At 35.3% G+C, this 13,880-nt stretch overlaps 1 protein-coding gene across 2 annotated transcripts in view; it reads left to right on the top strand.

Annotated features, from left to right (window-relative positions):
• LOC114661724 (hepatocyte growth factor) overlaps positions 1-13,880 on the top strand; it is an 81,161-nt gene that overhangs the window by 57,043 nt on the left and 10,238 nt on the right. Inside the window, exons 12-16 of one of the 2 annotated variants that reach the window (XR_007933672.1) lie at positions 639-677; positions 3,764-3,869; positions 7,464-7,538; positions 10,828-10,977; positions 12,780-12,890. Coding sequence is in view for 1 of the 2 variants with exons in the window: in XM_028814895.2 (XP_028670728.1) it covers positions 639-677; positions 3,764-3,869; positions 7,464-7,538; positions 10,828-10,977; positions 12,784-12,890 (477 nt within the window). In the remaining variant the exon portion in view is untranslated. The remainder of the gene's footprint in view (positions 1-638; positions 678-3,763; positions 3,870-7,463; positions 7,539-10,827; positions 10,978-12,779; positions 12,891-13,880) is intronic. The other variant, XM_028814895.2, reaches the window with a different exon arrangement.

The raw sequence follows: 13,880 nt of genomic DNA, 5'->3' as shown, positions 1-13,880 counted from the left end.
AGCGGGTTGGAAAATGGATGGATGGATGGATTGAGTATATATCAGTTTTGAATATTTGTAATTCAGAAAAGAAACATAAAATAAACAAAGAAGTTTACTGTAGCAATAAGCATTGACATCTGCAGATTCATTCTGTGCAATCGGAGTTTGATATTTTTGAGCACATTTTGTTAAAAATGTATCCAGAAAAGAACTGGCCTTTCTTTGGTTGTCCATTATATTAGCTGGGTCACATATGCTTAATAGTAAACATCACTTAACAAAATTACTTCGACTTGGAATATATCAGGCTTTGGGAGTAGCTAGGCGAACCACAGACCAGTGTGTTTTTTCTCTTTGTTTACACTTCAAATACATAGAAGACTCAATCTGAATTTGAAGTATACATATGAGTACTTTTTTACATTATAATTGGCTGTTTTTGTAAAATGTATTAGGTGCCTTCATGTTATAATTTGTTAACTTGTTTAATAAAACTGATTTGATGCTGTTTAAGTGCAATCTGTGCTGCTTTGTGAAATGGATACTCATGGTAACCCTTCCTTTTTCTTTTGAAACTGTTCACACAGTTCAAATGTGAACTTTTGTTTTATAGGATGTTTTTTGTTGTCTTATGAAGGACACTTTGTTTCTTTCAGGCAATGCCTCATCAGAATTAAATAAGGAAACATTTAAAGGTATGCATAGCAAATTTGTTGCGGATTTGTTAAAATGGGAACATATGGTATAGTAATTTGCTTATTGCTTTCACTATTTGAAAAATGAAATTAAAACATTATGCTATATTTTGTTAAAGTGCTAACATCAAATTCTGCTTGTTTTGATTTATTGTGCTTTTGAAAAAGTCTCTTTATTACATTTACTCTTGAGTACAATTACTCTCTTTTCTATGAAAGCTTGCCAGTTTTCCTTCCTGTGGGCCACATACTGTATCTAGCTATCTCTCACACATCTTTATACCAGTGCCTTAAGAACTGAGCATGCTATTCTTCTGAAGAATATGTTTCAGATCAGCATATTTTACCAAGAAAATTGAGACCAGGTAAATTTACCATATACGACTTCAGTAGTGGACAGTAAAATGAAAATGTTTTAAGTGTATGAAATGAATAAGAAGTAGAATAAATATTTTCTGCACTGCTCTCTGTTAAAATGTTGTGAATATATACTTATTCTATATGCACAAGTATCACAGTTGCCCACTGTTTTATATTTAGTGGTGATTTTTTTTATTAATTATTTCTGTGTCCTTCTTGTGAATGGGACATTTTTCATTATTTAAGTTTAAGTTAATATCTAAAGCACAACCCAAAAACTTGTAAATATGCGTGGTTTAATTAGGATTTTGTTTAAAGTTTTGATTTATTGCATAGTTTTAATTTATAAACGTTTTTTTCTCAGTTTGTTTTTTCCCCTTTTCCTTCCATCCACCTTTCATCATATTGCCCGGGGTGGTATTGCAATGTTTAGTGCAGCTGCTGCCTAAGAGCTGTAGAGTCCGAATTTCCAGTGCCACTGCCAGTGTGGATTTTTCACGTGGGTTTTGCTCTCTGATTTTTCTCCAACAAACTAAAGAAGTACAGGTTAGAGTAACTGGAAACTAATTTTCTTAGTGTGGTTATTAGTGGGAGATAGAAAAGTGCCCCATTCACGTAAGGTGCGTGTCTCATGTACTGTAGGATGCACCACCTCTCTACCATCTTGAATTGCGTTGGAAGATGGATAAATGGATGGATATTACCTAAAGTGTTGGAAATGGATGCTTAGTCTAAGGCAAAAGGAAGAGGTAGGGAAAATTTTCAGTTATAGTAAGAATGAAAATGAAGCATTACTAAAGAACCAGACAGAGATCCAAGGCCGAAAGAATGTGCCAAAGACAAATAGAAAGAAGATAAAGGCTAAAAAATTTGGGTTGTACTAGAGAAATAATGAGATACTAAGCAACTGAAAAATACTGTACCTTAAATTGTTTAGATGGCTAAAGTAGGACGGGCGAATTGTATTGCAGCAGAACATATAAAGCAATTTAAAAAGATATGAAGTTATTAGGGATATGTAGAGAGTAAAAAAGAACAGACAGTTTAATTTTTATATTTGTAGAATGTAATGGTCAGATGAAATTCCTGAAAACAATTCTGAGAGTTGAAAACATTTTGAGGAATGATTGAGAGCATAACAAAGCGAGAAAGAAGCAAAGGACCTACAAGAGCATTATTCTGTAACACAGAATGAGGGAGCTCGTGCTCCATGAACTAGTTGTCTTGAATCGGCATCTGGACAGAATGCCAGGAAAAATTAAGCTGGAGATGGCACCATAAATAGAAAACTGTATACCCTGTACAAGGTGTGACAATTTAATTCCCAGAATGGTCACATAGTGTCATGTGTGATGTAATTGTATTGAAATCAAATACGTGTGTAAATTGCAAGGTGACAGAGCTGGTTGTAAAGTAGCTACTGGGAAGGTAATGGATTTCTGCGTATTAATATTAATATTAAATTTTTTGTGAAAATCGGCAAATTCACTACTGAAACATTACAACTGTTACAAGTAGCATATGGTGAAGATGCTATAAAAAAGTCAAGTGTGTTTGAGTGGCATAAGAGGTTCAAAGATGTGTGAGGAGGTGTGACAGAACATGCAATGGAAATCCCCAGGTTCACAGCACCCTTTAAAAGCATGCATGTCATACTTGCAGTTTAAGACCATGCTGGTTTGTTTCTTCTAACACAAGGGAATAGTCCACCAAGAATTTATTGAACAGGGACAAATCAACCAACAATGCTGTTTAGAGGTACTGAAGAGATTACGAGATTCTTTTCGAAGACCCGAATTGTGGTCTGACAAGTGGATCATTCATCATGACATTGCGCTCACTGTGAAAGACCTTCTGGCCAAAAAATCGATTACCCAATTAAATTATCCTGCCTATTCACCTGACTTGGCTCTCTGTGGTTTCTGGCTATTTCCAAAATTAAAAGCTGCGCTGAAAGGACAAAGATTTTCAAATATAACTGATGTCCAACAGAATGTGAGACAGCTGCTCAACAGTATTCCGGTAAATGAGTTCCAGGCCTGCTTCCAGAAATGGGAATGCCGTTTAAGTCAGTGTATAGATGCACAAGGGGAGTACTTTGAAGGACACAGTAGCCACTAGTATACAGTTCCACGTATATATTTTTTTAAAGGTGCATTCCAGGAATTAAATTGTCACACCTCATATAGTACTCAATCATTTTAAAAATTTTCTTTTTGTGCATTTCTTACACAAGTATTCCAATACCTTTCATCATGTACACTGCTCCATACCAAAGACAAAACACCTCCTTTTTAGATGCTCACATTTTGTGAAGCTAATTATGCATTTATAGGTTTATAGGATCATTATTGTCATGTGTACAAAGTACAGTGAAATTCTTACTTGATAATCAGCATGCAACACTTCGTCATTCCCTTGTGCCATGATTAGTGTGTAGAATTACCTTACCTTGTAACGTCTTTTTTTTCTTTACCTAAAAAAATTCAGAACACATGTGTTGTTGCAGATAGATACACTAGTAAAGCAATATATTAAAATACGTTTTGGAAAACTTTGAAGGATGATGTTCAAAACAGTTCTGTAACTGAAATGAATGTAATCAAAAATAACACTTGGCAAAAATGCAAGATTTGTGGTATTATTAGATACAGTATTTACTTGTTTGTCAAGTTATTAGATTCTTTGATGTGCTAATTATTATTATTATTATTATTTTTTTTAAGTTGTCCCACAAAAATCATGCGATGTTCACATTAAGACAACTAGAGTTGTTGGAGGAGGTCCAGTCAAAATTAAAGAAGCCAGCTGGATGGTTAGCATACAAAAAGGGTAATGTTCCTTCCTGTTTTAATATCAGAGCTATGCATTTAAAAATATTAAATATTATACTTAGGATACTTTTTCTGAGTGTATTAAAGACTTTTATTATTTACATGTCAAGAACATTTTGTAAGCTTCAGATTTGCAGCAGATTTGATTATTAATAATGCCCATTCCTTCTACTGGAAATAAAAAAGAAATAAATCATCTTCCGATACAATTTTACAAAACCCAAAACATATATGAATGAGATGGTTGTGATTAACACCAGATCTGAAAATTAAGTCTTATAAGGTACTTTATTTGAGTACGTTTCAGCTTTAATTACTAAAAGCAAGGTTCCCTACAATAGGGAATATTGTAATCCATGTATGAGTATGGTAGAGGAATTTGATTGACATCATTATAAACAAGTTTATATTTCATCTATCAATCATTAGAGGAATGTTATTAAACTGCACAGTACACTTGCTGCTACCTTGTAGCAAATGTTTATTTAAAATGATGTGCCTTGATTTAATCAAGTAAGGGTACTGTAGCATGCAACCCTGGGGACTCAAGGACTTCGTGTGTGACAAACTTTTTGTGTAAATTTTAATTAAAAGGAAACTGTAGCACAATTCTATTGAAAATATATTAACAATCAAGTTGAGTTTATATATAATAAAATATATGAGGGAGGACCCAAAAATAATGAGATTTTTTCTTCTGGAGGTTGGAGGGGTGTTAGTTCCGATGTTTGCCGCTAGGTGCATGTTCTAGACTGCTCTCTGCATCATTTGGCCAAGCGGCATCCTTGAAGGGCTCAAGCGATTGCCCGATGCTGTGTGCAGAAAACGACCCAAATTGTGGCGACCAGGCGAGTGATTTCTGCATCACAACAATGCTCCTACCCACACAGCATTTAAAGTATGGCAGTTTCTCACGAAATACGGGATGGCAACGGTAAAACACGGATCTTGTACCCTGTGGTTTTTTTCTTATTCCCTAGAATGAAGAGGGACCTTAAAGGATGTACAGGAGGTCAAGAAGCAAACGGCGGAGGCACTGAAGGCTATCACTTTGCTAGTGTATTGCATCTCAGGGAGTTTTTTTTGAGAGTGATTAGATTTTGGAAATGTTCTGAGAAATACACGATTTAAAAAAAAAAAAAAAAAAAAAAATTCTCGTTTTTTTTGGGTCCCCCCTCGTGTATATAAACTTTACTTGATTGTTAAGTTCCATGCTATAGTACCCTTAATTGATTAAATCAAGGCACATCATTTTAAATAAACATTTCCATATATATATATATATATAAAAATATGGCACTTTCATGCATTTTTTTTTTAACACATCACAAAACAATAATACAAAATAGTTAAGTGTGAACCTAAGGAATTACAATACTCATCCGTACTGGTATTCATTTTCTTGATTTATACATACCAACATTGATGCAGGAGAGTGGGAAGAAGGGGGGTTAATGGTAGTCCTGGAGCAATACAAATGAAAAAAGTAACAAAGGTAAAAATGACATTTTTTTTTCTTCATGTCATGTTTCTGTAAGAGGATTGAATCAATGTTGTATCACATATGTGCAAAACCAAAATAAGTCTCTAGTGCTTCTGTATTTAACTTGCCAGTCTGCCTGGTAGCTCACAGTGCTTACTGCCCTAATATAAAGACAAAATTTATGCAAAGAATGCTACATAACCAAAAAATCCCGAGTCACACCATGATTCAGCCAACCACAAAAGCATTAAATCTCTTAGACGTGTTAAACTGCCCGAAAGGGTGAGACTATCAGAGACACTGGCAAAATAAAAAAACAGCTTGGAGGTTGGCATTCGCAGACACAGCACTTTGGACGCATTTTTCCAGCTGCTTTGTCCCTTTGTTTGTTCATAAGTTGGTCCTATAAGGCATGCCTGGGTAGCTCTCATTGTGCACCACTTGAAAAACACTTGTTTAGAGTATAATCATAAATTTAGTTGATGGTGATGAACAACTGAGGATCATTTGCAGAGATTTAACACAAGTTTTAATGTATGCCCATTTAAGAGATGCTTATGATTTCAATTAAGTCTGTCTTTAGTATTGTGTTCAAAGTCAACAGTCGTTTCGATCGTTTCATTTTACTTTGACATATCTGTGTCTGATATACCATACCAATTTGAGAATTAATACATTGGCTTCATTTTCTTATTTCCTTCTTTTCAACTTGCCTTTTAGGAAGGCATTTATATTCATGTTGTATTTGCTCAAGTAATATTTTGTTAAAAGGTCAGGTTTCAGGTCACTATTTAAGTTTAAAGTATGCCATTAAATAAAAAAAATCCTTTATGTTGATGCTACATTAATTTTGTGATTCAGTGTATATTTACTCAATGATTTTATTTATTTTATGATTGCATGTTTTAATGTTAGATGAGAGTAATCATATATATAATTGCAAGTTTTTGACAATTAATATTTTCAGATCTTCCATCAATATCTAGTATTAGATAAAGGCCAATAAATAGATAACATGTTTTTTTTTACTTATTTATTGAATGTACAAAATTATCAAACACCAGCTGGCACTCTTTGGAAAAAGTAATTGCCCTCTTACATTTAATAACCAGTTGGACCACCTTTAGCTGTAATGACTGCAACCAATACTTTCCCGTAACTCGGTATCAGTCGTTTACATCATTTTGGAGGAATTTTGGCCCACTTGTCCTTGCAGAACTGCTTTATGTCAGAAAAATAAGTCATTTTTAGAGCCTAATGTTGAGCCTGACTCAAATGTTGACACAGCATCTCTAATGATTTTGCAGTAGGTTTGGACTTTGATTAGATCATTCCAAATCTTTACATTAGAATTGCTGAACAGAAGGTAATTTAACCTTGCTTTTTTGTTTTGGATTTTGCAACATAACACACACCTATGCTTCAGCTCAAGGACAGATAACCTGATATTTTCCTTTAGAAATGTGTGATACAAAGGATAGTTTATGGTTTCATCCATTATGACAAGTCATCTAGTTCTTGAGATGGCTAAGTATAGCCTCACCGTGACTCAACCAGAATGCTTCACCACTGGTATGAAGTCCTTGGTCTAGAATGCTCTGTTGTTTTAGTCCAGACAATAATGCAACCCTTGCTGTCCATAAAGTTCCACTTTTGTCTCATCTGTCCCCTCCCAAAAGTCCAAGGGATCACTGAGGTCCTTCTTGGCAAAAAAGACAAGCATTTATGTTCTTTGTTGGAGTGGTTTCCATTTTGCTTCACCTCCAACAGTGCACATTTTTCCCCAATGTCTGATTGTGGAGTCATGAACGCTGACCTTAACTAAGGCATTAAAAACCTGATGTTATGTAGACGGTTTAAGGTTTGTTTGTGACTTCTTTTGTACTATGCCCTTGGAGTAATTTTGACAGGTTGCTCACTCCTTGGAAGATTCATAAGACATTATGAATCTTCTTTCTTTATGAATTATGAATTCTTCCTTCTTTTTTTAATAAAGCATTATGTACTTAAACTTTTGTGCAAGTTTTGTTCAAAATATTCACTTTATTATCAGACTATTTATATTTTTAACGTTAAATTTAGTTAATTTTTTTATTCATTTTTTCACAGAAATACACACTGGTGTGGAGGATCATTAATAAGAGAAGACTGGGTTCTCACAGCCAGGCAGTGCTTTTCTTCATGGTATTGTATAGTTTTTTTTCCCCTTTTTCTTGCCAAATCCTGCAATTAGAAGTCCATCAAAAACAAATATATTTTGCTGTTATGATAACATTGTTTAATTACAGCATAAGTAAACCTCGTATACTTCTCAAAACATTATTTTTATTCTGAGCTTAAGAATACTAGTAATGAACAATGTCTACAATGTTGGCAATGATGGCTCTAATGTATGACCTTATTAAATAAAATAAGGTCTGCTCATGTTGGTGCAAACACATGCAGAATTGTAAAATAAGTATCCTCTCAATACATCAAAATTATGGCCAAAAACCTGCCTTAGTCAACTCTGATGCTTCCTAAGACAGACACTTGATTAGAAAGAAAATTGAAACAAAAATTCCTGTACTGCAAAAAAAAAAAAAAAAAAAAATTCTTCTGAACTGAAAGTACAATATCGCAGAGAATTAAAACAGCAAATTAGAAAACAAAATGTACTTGGGTACTGTTTCCATAAACAACTCAATAAAAATATCTTAAGAAAAAATGTAAACAATTTGTTTATATGGTTTAATGTCCTAAACACAATAATGGAACATATTATGTACTGATTAATTAAAATGATTATTTGCTAAAGTATACTAGACATATTTTCCTTAATATATATCTAAATTATTAAATTAGTAATTTGTTTCAATTTTATTATGTAAACAGAATTCACAGGTATGATCAAAAACCTTCATATCTGTTACCATGTAAATTTTATTAATTTTATGTAGATAATTACTTGCAGCTTACTAGTCATTAACCGTCTTCATGCATTTTAACAGATATGGTGTTCACACGTATAAAAACTGACACATTTCCATTCTTTCACACTGTTGATAGCAGTTCAGACGCTTTTTTTTTTTTTTTTTTGCACCACATAGTTAAAATACATGTACCTCCTATTTTTCCAGTGCTGTTCAACAGTGGTAAAGGCTGACTCTAAATAATTAATAATTGCAAATATACTTGCAAATATATAATAATTCCCAATATACTGTAGTATTGGGAAGGTGGCACAGTTGTGCAGTGGCTAGCTTTCCTTCCTATCACCTCAAGAATTCAGAGTTCAAATCCCACATGTCTGGAATCCATGTTGGTCCCATGAGTCTTCCTCCCTCACCTCCAAAGCTGTGCATGTATGACTGACTGGTGACTCTAAATCCTGTCTGGCGCAATTGATTTGTTTTGAACCTTTTTTTTTTTTTTTTTGGTTGTAAAACTTGAGTTATTTGTATGGAATGTTATTTGATTTTAATAAAATTTAAAAAATAAATAAATAAATCCTGTTAAGTGTCGATATAAGTTTGAGTTTGCCCCGCAATGGACAGGCACCATTGTTCAAGGTTAATATAACTGAGGGCATGTGGTTTCTAATATATATTAGGAAAGACAAATTCAGAAATTTAATGGAGATATATATATATATATATATATATATATATATACAGTGGTGTGAAAAACTATTTGCCCCCTTCCTGATTTCTTATTCTTTTGCATGTTTGTCACACAAAATGTTTCTGATCATCAAACACATTTAACCATTAGTCAAATATAACACAAGTAAACACAAAATGCAGTTTTTAAATGATGGTTTTTATTATTTAGGGAGAAAAAAAATCCAAACCTACATGGCCCTGTGTGAAAAAGTAATTGCCCCCTTGTTAAAAAATAACCTAACTGTGGTGTATCACACCTGAGTTCAATTTCCATAGCCACCCCCAGGCCTGATTACTGCCACACCTGTTTCAATCAAGAAATCACTTAAATAGGAGCTGCCTGACACAGAGAAGTAGACCAAAAGCACCTCAAAAGCTAGACATCATGCCAAGATCCAAAGAATTCAGGAACAAATGAGAACAGAAGTAATTGAGATCTATCAGTCTGGTAAAGGTTATAAAGCCATTTCTAAAGCTTTGGGACTCCAGCGAACCACAGTGAGAGCCATTATCCACAAATGGCAAAAACATGGAACAGTGGTGAACCTTCCCAGGAGTGGCCAGCCGACCAAAATTACCCCAAGAGCGCAGCGACGACTCATCCGAGAGGTCACAAAAGACCCCAGGACAACGTCTAAAGAACTGCAGGCCTCACTTGCCTCAATTAAGGTCAGTGTTCACGACTCCACCATAAGAAAGAGACTGGGCAAAAACGGCCTGCATGGCAGATGTCCAAGACGCAAACCACTGTTAAGCAAAAAGAACATTAGGGCTCGTCTCAATTTTGCTAAGAAACATCTCAATGATTGCCAAGACTTTTGGGAAAATACCTTGTGGACTGATGAGACAAAAGTTGAACTTTTTGGAAGGCAAATGTCCCGTTACATCTGGCGTAAAAAGAACACAGCATTTCAGAAAAAGAACATCATACCAACAGTAAAATATGGTGGTGGTAGTGTGATGGTCTGGGGTTGTTTTGCTGCTTCAGGACCTGGAAGGCTTGCTGTGATAGATGGAACCATGAATTCTACTGTCTACCAAAAAATCCTGAAGGAGAATGTCCGGCCATCTGTTCGTCAACTCAAGCTGAAGCGATCTTGGGTGCTGCAACAGGACAATGACCCAAAACACACCAGCAAATCCACCTCTGAATGGCTGAAGAAAAACAAAATGAAGACTTTGGAGTGGCCTAGTCAAAGTCCTGACCTGAATCCAATTGAGATGCTATGGCATGACCTTAAAAAGGCGGTTCATGCTAGAAAACCCTCAAATAAAGCTGAATTACAGCAATTTTGCAAAGATGAGTGGGCCAAAATTCCTCCAGAGCGCTGTAAAAGACTTATTGCAAGTTATCGCAAACGCTTGATTGCAGTTATTGCTGCTAAGGGTGGCCCAACCAGTTATTAGGTTCAGGGGGCAATTACTTTTTCACACAGGGCCATGTAGGTTTGGATTTTTTTTTCTCCCTAAATAATAATAACCACCATTTACAAACTGCATTTTGTGTTTACTTGTGTTATATTTGACTAATGGTTAAATGTGTTTGATAATCAGAAACATTTTGTGTGACAAACATGCAAAAGAATAAGAAATTAGGAAGGGGGCAAATAGTTTTTCACACCACTGTATATATATTATTACAGTAGTAGTGCTTTTGTAGCCCTATATTGTGCTTACAGATATTAGAGTAGATTTTCATGCTTGTATTACTGTGAATACAACAGAAGAAAATAGTACACAAGTCAAAGGTTCAACGTTGCTGTTACTTTTAAAGAACAGGAGAACTAAACTTTTTGTTTTCATAGTATTTTTGCTTTTTTATCTTGCAGCATACCTGATTTAACAGAATATACTTTGTGGGTGGGTTTCCTTCATCTGAATGAAACAGGACGAGAGATATCAAATAAGCAGGTTCTAAAGATATCCCATCTTGTCTGTGGGCCAGAAGGGTCTAACCTGGTGATGCTGAAATTATCAAAGTAAGGGTTTAAATAGCAATAAAAGTATTATGTTTCTGAAATAAAGATAGAAATATATATACAGTGGAACCTCGGGTCACAACCGTAATTTGTTCCAAAACTCTGGTCGCAACCCAATTTGGTTGTGACCTGAAGTAATTTCCCCATTAGCATTGAATGTAAATACAATTAATCCGTTCTGGACCGTACGAACTGTATGTAAATATATATTTTTTTAAAGATTTTTAAGCACAAAAATAGTGAATTATACCATAGAATGCACAGTGTAATAGTAAACTAAATATAAAAACATTGAATAACACAGAGAAAACTAACATTGCAAGAGTTCACGCTATAGCCTTATGAACTGCTCGCTGTAAACCCCTTTTTTTTAATGAGTTTTAAGCACAGGGAAAAAAATTAACATTTCAAAAATCCGTAATTTATACAAAAACTAACCATAAACAACCAAGAAAACTAACCTTGCATGAGTCGAGTTCTGGCATGAAGGAAGTGAGGAGGAACTGGGTGGAGAGGAGATTACAGTTTTGAGGTAAAGTCTGTGACGATGCGGGTTCACACCATGCTCCCATCTTGCTTCCGGGAGCCCTTAAACCCGTCACCGTCGGTAATGTTACACATGAGCACGACAGTGAGGTGCTACAATGGAGCAAGGGGATAGTGCAAAAAGTGCCAAGTGCTTTTATTAAAATCAACAAAACAACAATCAAAACAGTCCAAATTAAATAAAGTGCAGTGCTTTCAGAATCCTTCAATAAATAAATAATCCCATAAAAACAAAAGTGAAGTGGAGGTTAAAATCCAATAGAAAAAAGTCTTCATTAAATACAACAAGGTTAATACAATGCTGGAAGCCGTCGCTTTAAAAATAAGCCCGGTGCATTCTTTAACTGGTGACCCCCGCTGCCTTCTCGGCCTTACATGGCAAGCCATCCTTCTTCTGGTCAGTCCAGCTCCTTGATCTAAACACCCCTGCTTGGGCTCACTGTCAAGCTGCCTACCTGCGAGCGCTCGCTCGCTCTGGTTGTTTCCACACTGCTTCCTGCTTACTTCCTCACTTTGCAACCTCCGTCTTTCTTTTTCCTCCCTTTAGCCGCCTCATGCTTCTATATATGAAGAGGACGTGGCAACTGTAGCGCCGCGATTATTTGTTTAAAACTGGCCTCTTCACGTGAGCTGTGGATCCGCTATACCACAAAGTTCCTCTGCATGATGTGGTCCAGATCTAATTCTACAGATCCAGATCGTCTGGATGACTTTGATTTATGCAGGGACAATTCCAGTTCGGCGTGAAGACGATTCTTCATGTCGTCAGTTCGCACACTTCTTGATGGTCAGGGATTTTTCAGGTGATTTTCTATGTAATAAACTTAATAAGTTATAGAGTAATGAAAATTGCATAATTAAATGTGGACCACCTTATACTGTACAGGGAGAGACTGAACACGTGCGTAAATCACTGGCGCGTACAAGCCGGAAGGGAAACGAAACAGAGCACAAAGAGTTCACAGTGAATGCACAGGGAGAGACTGAACGCGTGTGGAAATCATCAGCGCATACGAACTGAAAGGAAACTGGCTTGTTCGTCACCCAAGTGTGTAGTCGTGAACAGATGCAAAAGTTTGGCGAACTTTTTGGTCGTAACCCAATTTGTACGTGTTCAGAGACGTTCGTGACCTGAGGTTCCACTGTAGTTAATAAACAACATATGAATTGTATTTTGCCAGAAAAAAAAAAAAAGTTAATTATCTTTACACATACTGCTCTATATTTTGAATTCTCTGACATTACTTTTTTTTAAGCTAGGCCTGCTTTGCGCAGTGAGAATGTTAGCAATATTTCACTTCCACAAGCCGAGTGTGTGATTCAGGAAAACACCAACTGCACAGTTTATGGCTGGGGTGAGACAAAAGGTAAGAGCTAACTCACTTTTGAATTTTGGGGGGGGGGGGGGTGTACTTAAAATAAATACCCTAAAAGTGAATATATATTTTAAATGCAATATAAAATAAAATAAGCTGAATTAAATAAATTGATTTTCACTGAATGCAGACACAGAGCACTGTTAAGAAGTTCACAGGTAAATGCAATAACAAACTTTACAAATTACTAATTACATAATGAGTGCACAGAATGATTTTTTAAAGGGACAAGAAAACAAAGTAGTTTGAAGCTGATTAACATAAAGAGAGCCCAGCAATATGGGTCCATTAACTCATTTTTAAAGTATAACCAGTTGACAGCTGAGAAGAGGAAAACAAAAACTGTAGTCCTCAGCATCGATGCAGAAAATAAACCTCTGGAGGGTCCATAGTCAATTATAACGGCAAAGTCGGACACAAGCACAGTTAGACTATGGCCAACTGGCCACCCACTTCCTCCTGGCCATCACATAAACTTGTATTGGCCAACATCTCTCCTTATTTTGTGAGTAACATTTTAATTTTGTGTTTAAAATACATGCTTCATCAAATTTGATAGACCATTATAAAAACTTAAATGATGGGTAGTGTAATGCCTTGACTTTTGGAAGGGCTTTTTTGTACATTGTTTATTTTAAAAGTGTGTTTTATTTTATAATCTATAATGTGGTGCATTACAAAAGCATATAAATAAAATAAAGTCTTAAAGAACTATAAAAATAGGGATTCCACTCATTCTTTAAAACAATGTATTTTATTCTTTTTTCTTTTTCTCCTCTCACATCCTACAATTCTTCAAATTAAAAATTATTCTAAATGTAAAATGAAAATCAAGGCAAAAGGGTGGGAGAAGGCACTCCCTGTTGTATGCAACCAAATCTATCCACATGATAAATAGGTTTAAAATTCATATCTTAAGTCCAGTTAGTTATCTAAAATCAAATGCAGTCATAGGTGCAAAATAATGTCAAGTTCAATTTT

This window comes from Erpetoichthys calabaricus, chromosome 1, assembly GCF_900747795.2.
Source record: "Erpetoichthys calabaricus chromosome 1, fErpCal1.3, whole genome shotgun sequence".
Taxonomy (NCBI): Eukaryota; Metazoa; Chordata; class Cladistia; order Polypteriformes; family Polypteridae; genus Erpetoichthys; species Erpetoichthys calabaricus.
This window is presented reverse-complemented; position numbering and strand designations above follow the sequence as displayed.